At 59.4% G+C, this 17,366-nt stretch overlaps 1 protein-coding gene across 1 annotated transcript in view; it reads left to right on the forward strand.

Moving 5' to 3' along the window:
• The window catches only part of Ttyh3 (tweety family member 3), a 28,575-nt gene continuing 11,209 nt past the window's right edge, over positions 1 to 17,366 (forward strand). Inside the window, exons 1-8 of the mRNA XM_027919846.2 lie at positions 1 to 179; positions 13,732 to 13,901; positions 13,976 to 14,087; positions 14,227 to 14,447; positions 14,732 to 14,827; positions 16,006 to 16,078; positions 16,321 to 16,396; positions 17,091 to 17,146. Coding sequence (XP_027775647.1) covers positions 57 to 179; positions 13,732 to 13,901; positions 13,976 to 14,087; positions 14,227 to 14,447; positions 14,732 to 14,827; positions 16,006 to 16,078; positions 16,321 to 16,396; positions 17,091 to 17,146 — 927 coding nt within the window. The 5' untranslated portion in view covers positions 1 to 56. The remainder of the gene's footprint in view (positions 180 to 13,731; positions 13,902 to 13,975; positions 14,088 to 14,226; positions 14,448 to 14,731; positions 14,828 to 16,005; positions 16,079 to 16,320; positions 16,397 to 17,090; positions 17,147 to 17,366) is intronic.

Genomic DNA, 17,366 nt, shown 5'->3' on the forward strand with positions numbered 1-17,366 from the left:
CCGCGCCAGCAGCGAGGGAGCCCGCGCGGCGCCGCCCGCCGAGGCGCGGGGCCGCCATGGCCGGGGTCAGCTACGCGGCGCCCTGGTGGGTGAGCCTCTTGCACCGGCTGCCCCACTTCGACCTGCGGTGGGAGGCCACCAGCAGCCAGTTCCGACCCGCGGACGCCGACTATCAGCAGGTGACGCGCGCCCCCGGCTGCGGGGTCAGGGCCCGGGTCGCGCCTTCTCCGCTCCATCCGGGGTCATGTCCCCTCCATCTGGAGGGTCTCCTCTGGCCTTGGGCCCCTCCTCGGGGTTCCAGATACCTTCCAGCCCATCCGGGGTCACCACTCAGGTCCTTCCCCTAGAGGGTCTCTTCTGTGTCCTGGGTCGTGTCCCGGGCCCCCTCCTAGGGATACAGATGTCTTTCAGCCCCCATTCAGGATAAGGGCCCCTTCCAATGGAGGTTCTCCTCTGCGTCCTGGTCCCCCTTCTCAGGGGTTCACATACCCTCCAGCACCCATTCGGGGTCAGGGTCGGTCCCTTCCAGTGGAAGGTCTCTGGGTCCTGGGTTCCTCCCCAGTGTAGGAAGACTCCCCACCCCCATCCAGTGTCACAACCCCTTCCTTCTGGAGGGTTTTCTGTGGGCCATGGGCCTCTTCAAGGGTCTAAATACTCTCCTGCCCCTATCGAGGGTGCTCAGCCCCCTCCAAATTCTGGCTTCCTCTTGTGTCAGCAAGGCCCCTGTTCTGGGTTAGTGAAACTGCCTTCCTCCCCTCCGTGGAGCCTCTCTGTTTGCTCTGGGTTCTTGCCCCCAACCCCTCCTTAAAGACAGGCCAGTACCCCAGGTTCCCAGCAGACCCCCTTACCCAGGGATCCAGGGCTCTGAGAACCTGAGCACCCTGGTGCAGGAGGGGATTCCTCGCCCCCTCAGCCTCAGCTGGGGAATCCCGCTGCCAGGCTTTTGGTGGGTAAGTAGCCTGGGCAGATGCCAGCCCTCTGTGGCTGGTAATGACCCCCTGCTCCGCGGTCAGGCTGTGGGATGTACACACAGTGCGTGTGTGGCTGTTGGAGACTAGGCTGCCAGCAGCCCTTGGGGGAGGGAGGCCTGGCTGAAGGGAGGCGAATGGGCCTCATTCTGGAAGGCTGGAAGGAACTGAGCCCAGGCAGAGCTGAGGGAGCAGTAGGGGCCCATCTCAGCCCTCTCCCAGTGGATCTGGAGGCTTGGCCTCATTCCAAGTCCCAGCACCACCCCCTTGGCTGAGCCATTGTCACTTGGGTGCAGGGGACTGGGCTGTGAGCTTTTCCTTCCTGTTTTGGGGATTCCAGAAGCTCCTTGGCTAAGGTGCCTGGTCACCCTGAGCACCTCAGGGTTTCTCCAGTGGGTCACAATAGAGCCCCATGGTTGTGTGGGGATCCGGTATTCTGGGGCCGTGTAGCGCTTGCTATTCAGCTCTGTCCTCTGCAGCCTCCCTTGTCCAAAGGAGGAAAACCGGAAGTAGAGGGTAAGGCAGTATGGGAGCTTCTGCTCCCACTCGGTGCTTACCTGACCCCAGGTCCCCCAGCTGATGGTGCTTCTAAGCAGATTAGAAAGGGGGCAAGAGATTGGCCTAGGCACACCCAGGGACAGCAGGAGGAAGGACATGTGGAGCCCCAGGAGGATTTGTGTAAAGCCTGGGCCTGGGGCCATTCAGTGTGGGGCAACCTGTGCTTCTTGTGCTCCTAGGACTGTCCGGTGTGATAGCTCTGTCACACTTCTCCCTGGAGGGCTGTTGAAGCAGGTGGATGTGCTTTACCTGGAAAGTTATCTGCCCTGAGGGTTGGCCCACTTCTCAGTTCTGAAGGTCAGGGGCCCCTGGCACCTAGATGGCTGTTTCCTGTGGCCCGTGGGCTGCCACCTGCTCATGCTGCCAGCCACAGTTGAACTTGCTGCCAGCCCTCTAGGGTGCCTCTATTCTAGCTCTCAGATCAGGTGCCTGCAGCCCATAGAAGCCTGGGGGTGCTGGCTGGGCCCCGCAGTCAGCCTGGCTACTGGCAGGGCGCTGGTTTCTGCCCCCTTTCCTGCCCTACTCCATGGTGGGAGGGCGCTGACTCACTTCTTTCTAAGGAGCAGAATTATCCACTGAATAATTCACGGTGTGGAAACCAGCCTGTCTCCTTCCCCCGCCACCTCTGCCTCTGGCAAGGGGCTGTGGATGTGTGTCCTGCCCTGCCCTCCGTGTGCTGTACCTTTAGGTGGGCACACCTAAATTCATCCTGAAGTGGGACTGGCGTGCCTTACTTGTGAGTGCCAAGGTGGGAGTGGAGCTGGAGCTTCCTTCCAGAATGGGTGGGTGATGCTAAGGCATTGCTTGCTGTGGGACTGGCTGCCCGACTCCTGGGGTGACCCTCACACATGCTGTCCTGGGCCCCCTCCTCAGCCTCTGTGCCCTGCTGAGAAGAGCTCTGTCTCTCTGACCATCCTGGAGCAAGGTGGGGCCAGGAGTTGGGCCCTGCCATGGGAGACCAGTCTTGGTCCTTTGCTGTTCCCTGCCCCTGTGACCCACTGTCAGGATCTCTGGTGAGATCCACCCTGGGGCTGCCTGTCACTAGCCCCCTTTCACACAGCCTAGACATGGGCACAGTTGTCTCCATTATACAGATCAGCAAGCGGAGGCTCAGAGTGGGCTGGCTCAGCATTAGCCAGTGAGCAAGCTGGGGAGCCAGGCCTTCCTTAGAACTCTTGCCTCTGCCTTTCTAGGGGCCAGTCAGTCCCGGGCCCTTCAGGGGTTCAATCTGTGGAATTGGGATTGATGAGGCTGTTCCAAGGTTGCCACAGGGGCCTGCTGGAACCAGGGCTGTCACCCCTATACGGCCCTACACTGGGGACCCGCAGTCTTCTCCAGTGTCTGCACCCTGCAGTGTTAAGGTTTCTTTGGACTGAGTATCTCAGGCCACAGCATTCCCAAGGCCCCTTTTTGGGAGAGTGGTCCCTATGTCCACCTCTTGGTTGCAGAGTGGATGGAGTGTGGGGAGTCACCTGTTTGGGTTCTTGGGGGCTAGTGACATGTTCTTCCTAAACCAGGCTGCTGGCTGCACTCCTCTCTGGCCAGCTTGTCCCCAGGGTGCCCCAGCTCTCCCTGACTCTGCTGTGGCTGCAGGCCTCAATGGAGGGGGGCTTCTCACTCACAGGGAAGAGCTGGAGGCTTAGCGGGTCAGGCCCTTCCTTGTGGTCCCACAGCAAAGCAGGCAGCACTGCTCTAGAGGCCTGGTGACTGAGGAGACTTGAGGCCATCCTGTCCTCTAAGGGAAAATGCTATTTTTGTATGTGGGGACCTGTCCTGGCTGCCTATGGTCCCCAGGCTTGGGTAACAACCTTCTCTTGGGCCGCTGTATGGGCTCCTTTGGTGGGGCCTGTATCCTCGTTCTGTCTTTCCTGCTCGCTGACCTTGGGTGACCCACCCACCTCTCTGGGGTGGGGGTCTGTTTCCTCATTTCCTACCAGTCCTGATGACCCAGCATGACCCTGGGTCCTTAGGCAAGGATCAAGTTCACACTGCATTCTGCAATATACTGGCTTTCAGGTAGATGGTGGCACTTTCTTCAGGTTTGCCTAACATGTGGGGCCATTTGCTATTAAAGCTCTAAACTCTCATGTGTTTCCATTGAGACCCCAGTGATAAGACTGAACTTGTGAAGAGGGTCACAGGCATTGGAAACAGTGTGTGCAAAGGTCCTGAGGCCCAGGAGAGGGAGACCAGCTGGTCCACAGGAAATTCCTAGCATTCTGCAGGGGATTGCACTGCCCCATGGGTGTGGGGTGCTCTGTGCAGAAGTGTGTAGCCCACACTGTGGCCACATAGAGGGATTTATGCTCTGGGTTGAGTGGCCCTCAGAACTGGTAAAACCACAGTCCCTGGGCTTACAAGATCAGCTGCAGGCCAGTGGCAGAGGCCACATCCTCTGGGTAGGGCTGGCCTTGTTGTCATCCTCCCCAGTACTCAGGAAATGAGCTCTGGTTGAAAAGGCAGCGTTATCACTGTCGCCTGTCTGCCAGCTTACAAAGGCAGGACACGTCCATGGGCCACGGGGGCGGGAGGAGCTGCAGGAAGACAAAGAAGCCCCTCACACTGGGGTCTGTCTTGCACTGTATTGTGGGGAGTATGCTGCTTGAAACCAGAATCATGCTGTGTACCTTCTTGTCATCTGCTTTTGGGACCATGTGTGCTTTCCACACGTCTGTGGCCTTGGGTCCAGATGCTTGCCCAGCATTCCACAGTGCTACCCAGGATTCTGAGGTTACAAGTGGCAGAAGTGTGCCAAGCACAGAGTGCTCAGGGAGCTAGTGGAAGCTTCTAGAGCAAGCCTGAGAGGGCAGGAGCTGATGGGCTCCACTTGGGAGGCAGGGAAGCCCCTGGCTGGGTCATCGCCTACCTGGGGCCAGGGAAGGGGTAGGCTATGAACCCTGGGCCACCACCGGGCCCGCTCCCACTGGGGTCAGGTACTGGGGCCCCTCTTGGCTTGGCTTCTCACCTGGCATCTGAAGGGCACTGTGTTGCCACACTCACCCCTAATGTCCAGCTTTTCATTGGCACTTGTTGGGTTTTTTTTTTTTAATATTTATTTTTTAGTTTTAGGTGGACACAATATCTTTATGTTACATTTATGTGGTGCTGAGGATCGAACCCAGTGCCTCATGCATGCTAGGTGAGCCCTCTACCACTGAGCCACAACCCCAGCCCCTGGCACTTGGTTTTTAAGACTCAGAAGGTGCAGTGACCAGCCCCGTGCCCAGGAGTCTGTGGATCTTTAAGCATTTCCTTAGGGTACAGTTTTGGATTCTTGCGAAGTCCCAGATGGCAGATCTTCAAGAAGGCTTCTCTGAGTGTGCGGGCCTGGGGTCAGGTCACTGGCTTACTTGGCTCCCTGGCTACAGCCAGCCTAGGGGCCACTCCAGCTGTCTGTTTCCAGGCTCTTCTTGCAGGAATCTCCATCCCAACACCTCCAGGGGCCTGCCCTGCGCAGTGCTGCACTCGCTGCCGAAGGCACCTTAGCTCTTCTGGCCACTGGCTGGGTTCGCTTGGTCGGGCTCTGGGGGAGTGGAGTGCTCTGTGGTTTTGACACTAGGTCATGGCCACTTCGCCCAGGGGGTTTTATGCTGTTTCGGTTTGGTTTGGTTTTTTTTAACATTTTTTTTTTTTTAGTTGTAGGTGGACACAATATCTTTATTTTTATTTATAAAATGTTTTATGTGGTGCTGAGGATCAAACCCAGTGCCTCACACATGCAAGGCAAGTGCTGAACCACCGAGCTACAGCCCCCAGCCTGGGTATATGCTGTTTTTATCCATAGCACTTTAGAGGGGAACTACACGGTGACCCTGGGAATGGGACACTCCCCCCCACCCCTGGCATGGCCAGATCCTGAAGTCCCTGGGCTGAGACTCCTACCCACTCCTTTCCTCCCTCTGGACACAACTTTAGTGCAGTTCCTGAGCCTGGGGGTGGAGGCTTCCCAGGTGTCCCCTCGCAGGAGGTGCTGACTCAAGAAATTCAGGAGTCTGGACCATACGCTTCCCACAGGCAGCCCCATGAGGCCCAGCCCCCAAAGAGGAACTGATTCTGCAACCAGGGAACTGGGGTTCCAGATATGGGAAGTGCATCATACAGCCACAGAAGGATGGGGACATGTGACAATGGGCAGGCAGTGACTGTGGCAAGACCACTGGAGGGCCTGGCCGTGCAGACCTGCCTCCCGCAGTCTGCAGGGGGCCACCCCAGCCTGCTAGACCAGGGTGCCTGGGTTGCTCAGGGCTGCAGTCCTGGGGAGGGGTGAGGACACAGACCCAGAACCCAGCCTCTGTGGCCCAGCCTGGCGAGGCTTTAGTGAGCACCCTGGGCACTATGCCACCCAGCACAGAGAGCCACTACTCATGCTTCCAGAAGCTGCAGGGAGGCCACTTTACAGAGGATGTGCCTGAGCTAAGGTCCAGGGAGGGGCCTGTTGGAGTCGTGATAGTGGAAGCTTCTAATTCTGCTTTCAGACTGGCACCCTCCTACTCCCAAGGGGGTCCATGGCACAGTGGCTACATGCTGAGGCATTGGGTGCCCTTCGTGCCACAGATGGAACTTTGAGGGCTGCTGTGGGCCTTGGTCAAGGCCAGGCCTTCAGCCCACCAGTGGCAGGATGGGCTGCACTTGGTGCCAGCTGACCACAGGATGCTGTTGTTCTTGTCCAGAGCCAGGGAAAGGCATGGGGTGCTGGGGTTGCCCTCAGGAAATGGTCCAGGGTTTGCAGGGAGGCTGGGTGGGGAGCTGCTGGAAGAGGGCTACTTAGGGCCCCACTGCCCAAAGCCCTGGGCTCCTCATGTCTTCGGATGGGCTTGTGCACAGACACGCGGCCATCCACAGTCCTGTAAACACAGGTCACCTTCAGTTGGCATCTCTCTCCTCCCAGAGGATGGGTCTCTGAGGAAGGGACAGATGGGCCCTGAGAACAGCACATGCTGCCCAGCTACTTCCTTCCACCTCTCAGAGCAGGCATGGTGCATTCCCTCACCCTGCTGCCCACCTGGGCTGGGTTCCTGGTCATCATGGAGTGGCCCTCCAGGCCTCAGGGTGCATTCAGCTCAAACCTTCTTTCTTCCACCGCCTCTTCTTAATAGGGGCCTCGCTCTGAGATTTGGTTCCATGCTGGCTCCAGTGGGTGACCAGGCCTGTCTGGTAGCTCCTGGCTGGGTCAGGCCTGTGGTCTCAGACCCTAGGGTGGCCTGGGCAGTTGCTTGTAAATTAGCTTGGTGAGAGAAGGGGATTTTCTGGTGTTTGCACAGGGGGAATCTGTTGGAGTAGGGACTGAAATGTCTATGTCCACTGCAGCAGGACAGATGTCCTGCTCTCTAGTGTCTGTGCCTCCCTGGGGGTAGTGGGTGTGGGCTGCAGGAGACCTGGGGTCTCTGCTTTCATGCTGACACCTAACTTCAGGGTGGCAGGATCAATGTGCGGGCTGCAGGGACACCATGGATCTCCCGTTTGGAGATTCTAGGAGGGTATGAGGGGTAGGGGTGCAGCCCTGATTACCTGGACCTCAAGGTGGGTGAATTGGGACAGAAATTTGGGCCACTTCTCCCCAGCTCATTCCTGTGCAACCCCCACCAGCTACACTTTCTCTAAGATCCGCCAAGAACTCACTGTCATGGAATTCATGAAACCCAAGCTTGGCCCGATGGAAAATCTGTTTTTAATTTCTGGCCAGCGTCACTGGGAACCTCAGCCGAGCATGCTGGGGTGGGGGCTATGCCACGCAGCCAGTTTGGCGCCCACACAGCCTGGAGGTCTCTGCAGGCGTGTGGACCCTGGCTCCCCACTTGTCAGGGTGAAGACAGCTTTGTGTCCAGCTGTAGGCAACTGATTTGCACAGAACACACCCCCTCTCCCGGGGTGGTCTGGAGTGTGGGACCCCAGAGCTCAGGCCCAGGACAGGCGGGAGTGCTGTCTCACAGGGACCCCAGATACGGACTGTGGCTGCAGCTTGCACATCCTGAGCCATCCAGGGCATCATCAGGCTTGGTAGCCCCTCCCTTTCCTCAACCTGGCTTGGGACACAAGTGAGGCCCTAGATGACACTGGAGGACCAGAGCCCCTCAAGCAGCCTTTCAGACACCTCAAACCCTTTCTCCTCCTCTCAGGGTTCCAGGGCCGCCACCAGAAACTTCCTGATTAAGGTTGGGGTCCCCTTCCCTTCCTCTTACCCTTCTGTCTGTTTCCACTCTTTCTACGGGAGCTGCCGCTGGCCTGGTCTCAGCTGGCACTGGACTCCGGTACACAGGACTGTCTTTGAGCTCTCCACATCCCAGGTTACCTGACCAGTAACCTGTCAACCCACAATGGCAGTTTAGGCAACCCCCTCCCACGTCCTTTTCCTGGCCCCCAGCTCTGTGCTGTTGGGGTCTTGAGGGCCCCACCGGTGACCCAGCAGGAGCCCAGTGCCTGGCCCCAGCACTCATCTCAAGGCCTGTTACAGAGTGATCCACAAAGCCGATGTTCTCATGTGCCCTGGGCTGCGTGGTGAAGCGTTCCTCACTCTGGGGAGGCAGGTGTGACTGTTGTGACTCAGTGTGCAACATGTTCCCTCTGGGCTGCCATGCCCTAGTGCTTTCACCCAGGTTGGGCCCAGGGCCCCAAAGACACGCACTTAAGCTGCCTGTATAGTCGGCCAAAGGTGTACCTTGCCTTACAGTCTTAATGACCTGTGCTGGCGCTGGGCCTGGGTTTGCATATGGGTGACAGTGTGCACATGCCACATGGCTAACAGGTGCCATGTCCAGGAGGGGCTGGAAGTAGAGCAGACCTGAGCAGGAGGCTGCTAGGGAGGTGGAAGGGCACAGACTGCGCCATGCCACCTGCTCCTGCCTCCTCTCCGTGACTGGTCCATGTGGTGGATCCTCCTCCTGCCCAGCCTTTTTGTAAGGATTTGATGGCATGCTGAGGGCCTCCCCTCTCAGCACAGAGCTTGTCAGGGTCACCACTTCTGCAGGCAGCCTAGCCAGGGGTTGGGGAGGACAGGCCACAGGGTGGGATTTGGACTCCAGTCTCTGACATATTGGAACATGCTGAGGGAAGAGGCTTGTGCTGAGTTTAGAGACAGTAGAGATTCCCTGAAGGGAACAGGGTTCCAGCCCCAAGGGCAGCCTGTGCTGGGTCTGGAGGCCAGAGAGCCTTCCACCCAGCCCTGACCCACCTTTTCTGGTCTACCTCTGCCTGGGAGTCCCTCCCAGGCTGGGGCTGGGAGGACTTGCTGGGGCCCAGGGCTTTGGTCCCCTGACACACCTGACAGCTTCAGAAGCAGCCCCAGTCTGATTTGGGATGGCTGAGGCTTCAGACCTTGCACTTTCTGGCCCATTGGGTGTCTCAAAGTGGGTGAGAACTTGGGATATGTCTGGATACAGGGCAGGGACAGCATCCTCAGTGGCCACAGTCCACGGCTTTTGGACAAAAGGACCTTGAGAAGAATGAGGCGGTCCAGGACTGAGGAGCGGGGCCCCAGTTTCAGAGGGGACAGCAGAGACCACAGGAGGGGTGTTCTAGCCTACAGTCGCCCAGTGCAGTCTGGCTGAGTCCCCACTGCAGAGCACAGCATGGTTTCTGTAGCCTGAGCTGTGGCGGGTGGCTCAGGACAGGGCTGGCTGAGCATCTGCTTCGCCTGACTGAGCCCTTACATCACTCTGCCACGGACGGAAAATTCCATGTGGTCAGAGCCCAGATGCTGATCAGACGTTTCCCATTCTTCTTTTGAATGGCCCTGTGGACAGCAACAGCAGGGCCACCACCGAAATGCCATTGGCCTGGTGCCGCATGAACACCGGTCCTCTGGGAATTTGGCCTCAGAGAAAGGCAGAGGTCACACTGGCCACAGTGCTATCCCTGCCAGACTAGCTGGCTCAGGGAGCTGCCCTGGCACCTAGGCACCCTGATGACCATCCTGCATTGCCCGGACAAGGACAGGCTGCGCTGGTCCCCAGGGGCAGATGGCCCAGGGCATCCTGCTGGCCTATCCTTGTTCAAAGCGTCCCTCTACCTGTGGAGCTACCCTGGTATAGCCGCACAGCCCAGCCCCTAGCCCAGTGCATGGCCAGTGAGCCCAGTTCCCAGCTGCCCCATCAGGAGGAACGCTTCTGCCACAGGAATCTGCTCAGCCTCTTGGAACTTGAGGTTGTGACTATAGGACCTGAGTTAAACTTGAAGATGGGCTCAGAGAGGTGGCTGTCTCTCCCCATCCCTGCCTTATTGACGAGCTCACAAGGCCTTCCCAGCACCCTTCAAGAATCTGTAGGCAGAGCCCAGGGCACAGAGGGTGGGAGTGGGGTCCCTGTTCTTCCCATGAGGAGGAGCTTCCTGGAGTAGAGCCAGGCCAGGTGAGAGCACATCTGGCTCCTTGGAGGGCAGGGAGGTGCACCTGACAGCCCTGCCTGTCACCACCTCCAGGGCCTGAGTGAGTCAGGGTCCTTGAATGACTCCCCTCTGAGCCCAGGAGGTATTTTTATCCTCGAGGACCTGGTCTGGGGGTTTCCGGGACACTCGTCTTGCCCTGCTCTTTGACCCCCTCCCCCTGGACCATGGCCAGGCCTGTGCTTCCTCTGCTGGCCTGTTGCCTCTGGCTGGTGTCCCAGTCAGAGCCTGGGGGCTCACAGCGCCACACCCAAATGTGGCAGCATGTGTAGGTGTAAACATGCGCACATGTGTGGACGTGGGCCCAACAGTTGTGTGTGGGTGTGGTTGCGCGTTTGCACCTTCTGCGTGGCACTGGGTCCCCTCCCTGCAGCTCATGCGTCTGCAGAGCCGTGCCTGGACACAGCTCCACCCCCAGGGGCAGCCTGCTTCTCCTGGGCTCCCCACGCTGGTGGAATTTTTGCTCCCATGGCTCATGCTCACAGTACCCTACTAGAAAGTGACGTTGCTATCTCCATTTCACACACCAGCACTGGCTGCTACTGAAAGTGCAGACTCGCTGGTCCTCCAGCTCCTGTCCGTTCTGCTTCTTCGTGGCTCCTCTCACCTCACAGAAGGCACCAGTGTTTACCCACAGTGGGGTTTACTGCCAATGTTGCCTCATGCCAAAGCGAATCTGCTGGGCCCCTGCATGTGCCTGGCACCTAGTGGTATTTCCTACAGAGTAGCACCTGTTGGACAGGAACCCTCTGCTATAGCTGTGCTGTTAGGGGCAGGCTTGCTGCACCCCAGCTCCCGATTGGCCCTGAGCGCTTATCTTGCTGTGCCTGTTTTCTCATCTGATCAGTAGGAGTGTGCAGTCCTGGCGCCACTGAGGAGGTGATCTAGGACTGCAAGCTCTTTGATGTGTCCACCCTATGGCCATCTGAGTGTTGGGCAGCAGACCAGCCTGGGTGGCTGCTAGATGTGAAGCACAGATGCCTCTTTACATTCCGCCTGTGCACACCTGGGGTCAGCCCCTGATTGAGAATCTCCCTGATTCCCAGTTTCCTCGCCCCTAGCAAGATGTTCCCAAGAGAGTGTGTTCCAGGTGCAGGGTGGAGCCCAAATAGCCCTCCCAGAATGCCCTCAGTGAGTGGGGACAGGGAAGCAGGGGAGAGGACACTCTAGCCAAGTCCCTGAGGATTTCTGTGAGCAAGGGGCAGGTTGCTGTGGCCCCAACAGGCCCCAACACACACCATGAAAAGCCCCCAGGGTGACCCTGCCTGTGGAAGTGCCGGCATCCGTGGTATTCTGGAGCCACATTCCCCAAGAGTGTGTCTCACTTCCCCACAGGCCTTTGACCTGTCATGAAGGGTCCCATAGGGCCTGTGTTAGGGTTGACACCTCTGGTCTGTGCCCACTGCATGCAGATGAGGGCAGATTCAGGGAGCCCGGTGACATTGCTGTTCAAGCATCTCATGGTTACTGGCCCACTGGGTGGCAGGGTGGTGCTGGGGTAAGGGGCAGTTAATGTTGGGCTTCTTGAGACTGGTCTCTGGTCCTTGGACAAGTGCTTAATTCCCACCAGGGACGCCTACTGGGGCCTGACTCCACCCCGTGTATGATCCTAGGCCAGCCCTCCTGAGCTTTAGAGACCCCTCTGACGTGAGCACCCTGGGTCTTATGGGATCCTTGTGTTGATGAGGTGGCTCTGGCACCAAGTCCTTGGACTTGATCATCTCTCCCCGCCCCCCCGCCCAAGCCTGCTGGTGTAGGGGTAATGGGCAGCAGCGGGGGGCACTGCGCACTGGGCCAAGAACCAGGAAGTGTCCCCCTCCAACACCTTTCAGCACTTACATTACTCCTCACGGGTGGCCACGGGGCACAGGGCAGTGGAGGAGGAAGGGCTGTGGCCTGTGACTGCAGCCTCATGGAAGAACCCTGGTCTTCCCCTGAGGGTTCCCCTATGGTGTGTCACAGGCAGAGGCCCAGTCTCCAAAGGTACATCAGCCTCCAGGGCACCAGTATGGCATTGGACCCCAGCAGGGGTTTGGTTCTCGGCCTGCAGTGGCTGGTTGTGCAGCCCTTGGTCAGTGTCCCTCTGGCCAGGTGGAAGGTGAGCAGGTCTGCAGCCAGGTATGGGAACCAGCTGGCTTCTGGGAGAGCAGGGAGCGCCATCCTCCTGCTGCCTGGCAACTGTCTCCTAGAAAACAGCCCACTAGGCGCCAGGGCTGCTCATCCAGCAGTCCCAGTGCCCTCCAGGGCTGAGCCTCTGGTCCCAAGGGGAGCTGGGCAGCGGGTAGGCTCAGGCCCCAGGGAGGCTACAGTTGCCAAAATGATCGGATGTGGGGAGGGAGGGTGTTTCTCTGCAGCAAGGGGTAACTGGTGGTCACCCCACCTGACAGCCGTTAGAGGACGTCTCCCTGAGTCAGGTGCTTGAGCCTCAGTTCTTGACCCCCACATGAGGTGCGGCCAGGTTTTGGCTGCCGCCCCACCCTGCACAGGAAGTGTGTAGAGGTCCCGTCATGTGACCAGAAGGGGCTGCATTTGAACAGAGAGGATTCTGGTCCTGGTCCTCTCTCTCTCTACCTCTCTGAAACATCCTTACTGAAAGCACGTGGCCAGGCAAACTGAAGAGTACAGTGTCCAGGGGAGGAGGCCCTGGTGCCTGCCCCAACCACAAACCGCTCTGGCTGTGCCCGTTACCCTCCTTCCCTCCAGTGAGTGCTCAGGAAATGTCTCTGCTGCACTCATACACTACTTCCTCTGAAGACCCAGGCCTGGGGACAGGCAGGCCCTGGAGTCCTGAGGCTCAGGGAGGCAGCACCGGTGGCCACTCCTAGAGCCAGGTGTTAGGTGGGGGCACTGTACGCCGCTGGTATAGGTGGGGTCCACAGGACACACTGGTGTGGTGGCCATGGAGGGTGTGCTGCCAGCCCATCTCATTCAGTGCTTGAGACTCCAGTGCCCACTGCCCAGTCCTGAGTGCAGCTCCTGAGAGCACCAGGGAGGGTGGCCCCTCAGCCCCATGCGTGCTCACCCTTCAAAGCCTCATTGTGAGCAGGGCCAAGCTCAGCTCAGCAGACCCCCATTTTCCTAACAGTTCCTAAAACAGCACTGGGAGTGGGGACTCTGGATGGCAAAATGGCTGTCCCTGCCTGGGTGAGGGCACAGGGAGGCGATGGCTATGGGAAGCAGCTGTGCCACCTTCCCACCCACCCCAGGTCCCTCCTAGGACTGAGGAGTCGCAGACCTGGTGGGAGGGCACAAACCCTGTCCCAGGAGCAGCCTGTCTGGTGACTCGGATGGAGGCAGTGCTTGCAGCCCGGGGGCCTGTGGGGCCTGTGCTGTCTAGCCCCATGGCTGCCAGGATTTCTCTGCACATTACATCCACTCTTCAGGGAAGGGGCCATCACCTCTTTTACAGAATAGAAAACCAAGTCAGGGAGCTGGAGGGGCCTCCTGGGCCACATGACCAATCAGCGATGGTGCTGGCCCCATCCGCCCACTAGGTGGCTCTTTGTCACCACCGTCTGGCTACACCCCACTCAGAGCCTCTTTTCTAGGCTTAGTCTGGAATCCTCCCTAGATTGGGGCCCAGGAAGCTGGCAAGTCCGCCACAGGAGGGCGCAGGGCCTAGAAGCCTCCAGCAGATCCGCCTGGCCCCTCCAAGTGGGGTCAAGTCCTGATTGCAGGGGGCCGGCTGCCTGTGGGAGTCCCTTAGGTGTTGGGAGCCACCATTCCTCACCTAGAAGTTGGGGACAGGCCTCACCTCCCCCCAAGGCAGGGGGAGGGTTAAGTGGGAGTCTGCCGGGCCACCCTCCAGCGAGCTTCCTCCCTCCCACAGGCGCTGCTGCTGCTGGGGGCCGCGGCCCTAGCCTGTCTGGCGCTGGACCTCCTCTTCCTGCTCTTCTACTCCTTCTGGCTGTGCTGCCGGCGGCGCAAGAGCGACGAGCACCTGGATGCTGACTGCTGCTGCACGGCCTGGTGCGTCATCATCGCCACGCTGGTCTGCAGGTGAGCTGGGCAGGGCCGCGCAGGGACTGTCCAGGGGGGCAGGGGGCTGCGTGCTCATGTCCTGCCCTCTCCAGCGCGGGTATCGCAGTGGGATTCTACGGCAACGGGGAGACCAGCGACGGTGTCCATCGGGCCACCTACTCGCTCCGTCACGCCAACCGCACAGTGATGGGGGTCCAGGACCGCGTGAGTGGGCTGGGAAGGTGTCTGCGGGCTGTCCACTGGTTCTGTGCATGCCGGTGGGCTGGCGGGATGGAGGGGCAGCTGAGGCCCTGGGGAACCAGGGGCCCGCACCTGGCCTCAGCTCTGGCCATCCTGGTGGCAGGTGTGGGACACAGCAGCGGCCCTGAACCGCACGGCAGAGCCCAGCCTGCAGAGCCTGGAGCGGCAGCTGGCCGGAAAGCCAGAGCCCCTGCGGGCTGTCCAGCGGCTACAGGGCCTTCTGGAGACACTGCTGGGCTACACTGCCGCCATCCCCTTTTGGAGGAACCCAGGCGTGTCTCTGGAGGTGCTAGCTGAGCAGGTGGATCTCTACGACTGGTACAGGTATGGCCACATCCGCTTTCCTGCCTGCCCAGTACACCTGGCTCAGTCATCACCCTCTTCTGCACCTTGTTCTTAGTAGCTAATACTTAAGGCCTTACTTTGGGGGTCAGGGCAGCTGGAGGTCACTGGCAATGATAGGAATCCCCCAAGTGGACAGGCCCTGACCCTGGTCCCTGTATCCTAGGACTGCCTGTGGGTACCAGGCTGCTTGCCTTGTTCTGCCCTGCTGTCCCCCCTCCCTTGTCCCCTCTATGTGCCTAGCCCACACCCATGTGTGCCCACAGGTGGCTGGGCTACCTGGGCCTGCTGCTGCTCGATGTCATCATCTGCCTCCTGGTGTTGGTGGGCCTCATTCGCAGCTCCAAGGGCATCCTGGTTGGGTGAGTCTGGGTGGGAGGTGGTTCTCCTGTGGGCTGGCAGGATGGAGGGGCAGCTGAGGCCCTCGAGACACTGTCTCCTCATCAGTCTCCAGTGGTACTCACGAGGCCCTCCCTCATCGCTGGCCCACCTGAGGTGGTCTTCTCCCAGAGAGGCCTGCTCCGAGATGCCCCTGTGACTAGCATCCTAGGCTACTCCCCCAGCCCAGTTTTAGTGGCTTGCTGTGTTCCTGCTTGGGACAATGTGTCCATGAGGAACTTTGGCAAGGAGACCCTGGGAGCCACCTGCCCGGGCCCAAGTGCTAAGGGATCCCAGGAGACCAGGAGCAGGAGCCGGAGAGCGCTGTGCCTGCTCCCTCCACCCTCAGGTGTTGAAGCAGCCCACTCACCAGGCCACCGGTCATCCTTGGCTAGGTCAGTGCTGGACCTCTGTCTCTTCTGAAGGACAGAGTGACCGCTTACCCAAAGGGTGACTGCGAGATGCTGTCCCTGTCCCTCTCTGAACAGTTACAAGCCCATCCTGGCTCCTACTTGAGCCTGGTACTAGGAGAGTTCAGAAAACACTGCAGCCCCCGCCCCGGTGCGCACAGGCCTTGGGGGATGAATTCATAGAACATGCCGAACGTCAATGGTGACAGTGCCTCCAGAAGCATAAAGCCAGGCAGGTGGCCAGGCAGCCTTCAGTGCACACTGTGTCCAAGAAGCCCTGAGAGTCAAAGCAGAGGTCTGAGGGAGGAGGGATGCTCGGGCCCTTGAGGAAGGACAGCTGACAGCCAGCACACAGGCCTGTGTGTGGCCGGGAGCAGCAGAGGCCGGTTAGGCCCCACCTGGCATGAGGCAGGCTGCACCTGGTGGGGTTGGAGTCCAGGCGCGATTGTGGGGGAGGGACGTCAGCCCCTCAGGGAGTGGACAGTGGACTGCAGAGCAGCATGAAAGTAGCAGAGGCTTGTCTTCCAGGTAGATGGCCCTAGCAGGGGGACTTGGGGGACAAGAAGGGCAAAGCCCAGGGAGCCACCTAGTCTTAGAGCTAAGCCAGAAGGAGGGTCTGCTCAGGTGGTGGGCAGCTCTTTGTGGGTCAGACTCCAGGTGTGCCTTGGAACCTATCCAGTCAGCAGCCCAGCAGGCGGCATGTCCCCTACCCTGTAGCCTGAAGGCTGCTGACCGGCTCTCTTTACCCCAAGGGTCTGCCTGTTGGGGGTACTGGCCCTGGTCATCAGCTGGGGTGCGCTGGGCTTGGAGCTGGCCGTGTCTGTGGTGAGTGGCCAGGGGACCAGTATCCCTGTCTGCTGGGCCTAGGTGTGGGGGAGGGGAGGGGAAAGCAGCTACACTCTTCTCCCTCTTCACCTTGCACTGGGTTGCTGGGTCCTGCCCGTGGACACAGGGCACTTTACGCCCCATAGTCACACTCCACTTTGCCCCTAAGAGCCCAGGGTGGGACACAGCTCTCCTTTGAGGCCCAGCTTGGTCACCCTCCTTCATTGCCCACACCCACCCAGGGCTCCAGTGACTTCTGTGTAGACCCTGACACCTACGTGACCAAGATGGTGGAGGAGTACTCAGTGCTGAGTGGGGGTGAGTCTGCGGCTGCCTCAGAGCCTGTCCCTGGGCAGGCTGAGCAGAGCCAGGTGAAGAGGCCGAGGCTTTATTCTCAGGGGAAGCCATTGGGAGGGGGAATGGGAGAGCTTTGAGCTGTAATCGAACATCCTTTTAAATTCTTCAGGCTGCTGGGAAGACATGAGGGCTGGGGGAGGCTGTCGGACTCCTGCAGACAGGAAATGGCAGTGGCTTGAGCAGGTGGGGCCCAGGACAGGGATGAGGGTGCTTGGAAGGCAGGACTGGCAGGACGTCCTGATGAGCTGGGTTTGGGGAGAGAAACCGAGGAGCCTATACCTGCTCTGATGGCCCCTGGGCTCCTGGAGTTTTGATGGGAGCATAGACCCCCCCAGGCCAAGGGAAGGTGCTGGTGTGGCAAGACCCTAGCCCACCTACTGTCACTGCTTCAGAGCAAGGCTGCACACTGTAGGGACCCCGCTTCCAGTAGAAGGCTTAACCCCAGCCCTGATCTCCCTGGAGACCACAGAGCTTTCTCACACACATGCTGTGTACACACGTGCAGATACATGTGTGTAAGCACGCAAGCAGGTATTTGCATGCACACATACATGCACATGCACACACACAGCTGTGTTGCAGACACACGTGCATTTGCATAGACACAGCTGCATGGATGGCCACTTCCTCAGCCCACTGCATCCTCTCTCCGCAGACATCCTGCAGTACTACCTGGCCTGCTCACCCCGTGCCACCAACCCTTTCCAGCAGGTGAGAGCCCTGGCTGGCCCTGGGAGGTGGAAGCCTATGTGGGAGGGGCTGAGCAGGCGCTGGCGCTGCAGGCACTGGGTGGAGCAGCTGAGGGAGTGGCATTAGCACCACTGGGACTGCTACCCTGGTGCCCGAAGGCTTTTGTGGTGACCTGCTCAGTGCCACCATATCCTGGGTCTGCTTATAATCCTTGGGTTGCCCTTGATCACCCTTGTGGACT

This window comes from Marmota flaviventris, chromosome 19 (genome assembly GCF_047511675.1).
Source record: "Marmota flaviventris isolate mMarFla1 chromosome 19, mMarFla1.hap1, whole genome shotgun sequence".
Lineage (NCBI taxonomy): Eukaryota > Metazoa > Chordata > Mammalia > Rodentia > Sciuridae > Marmota > Marmota flaviventris.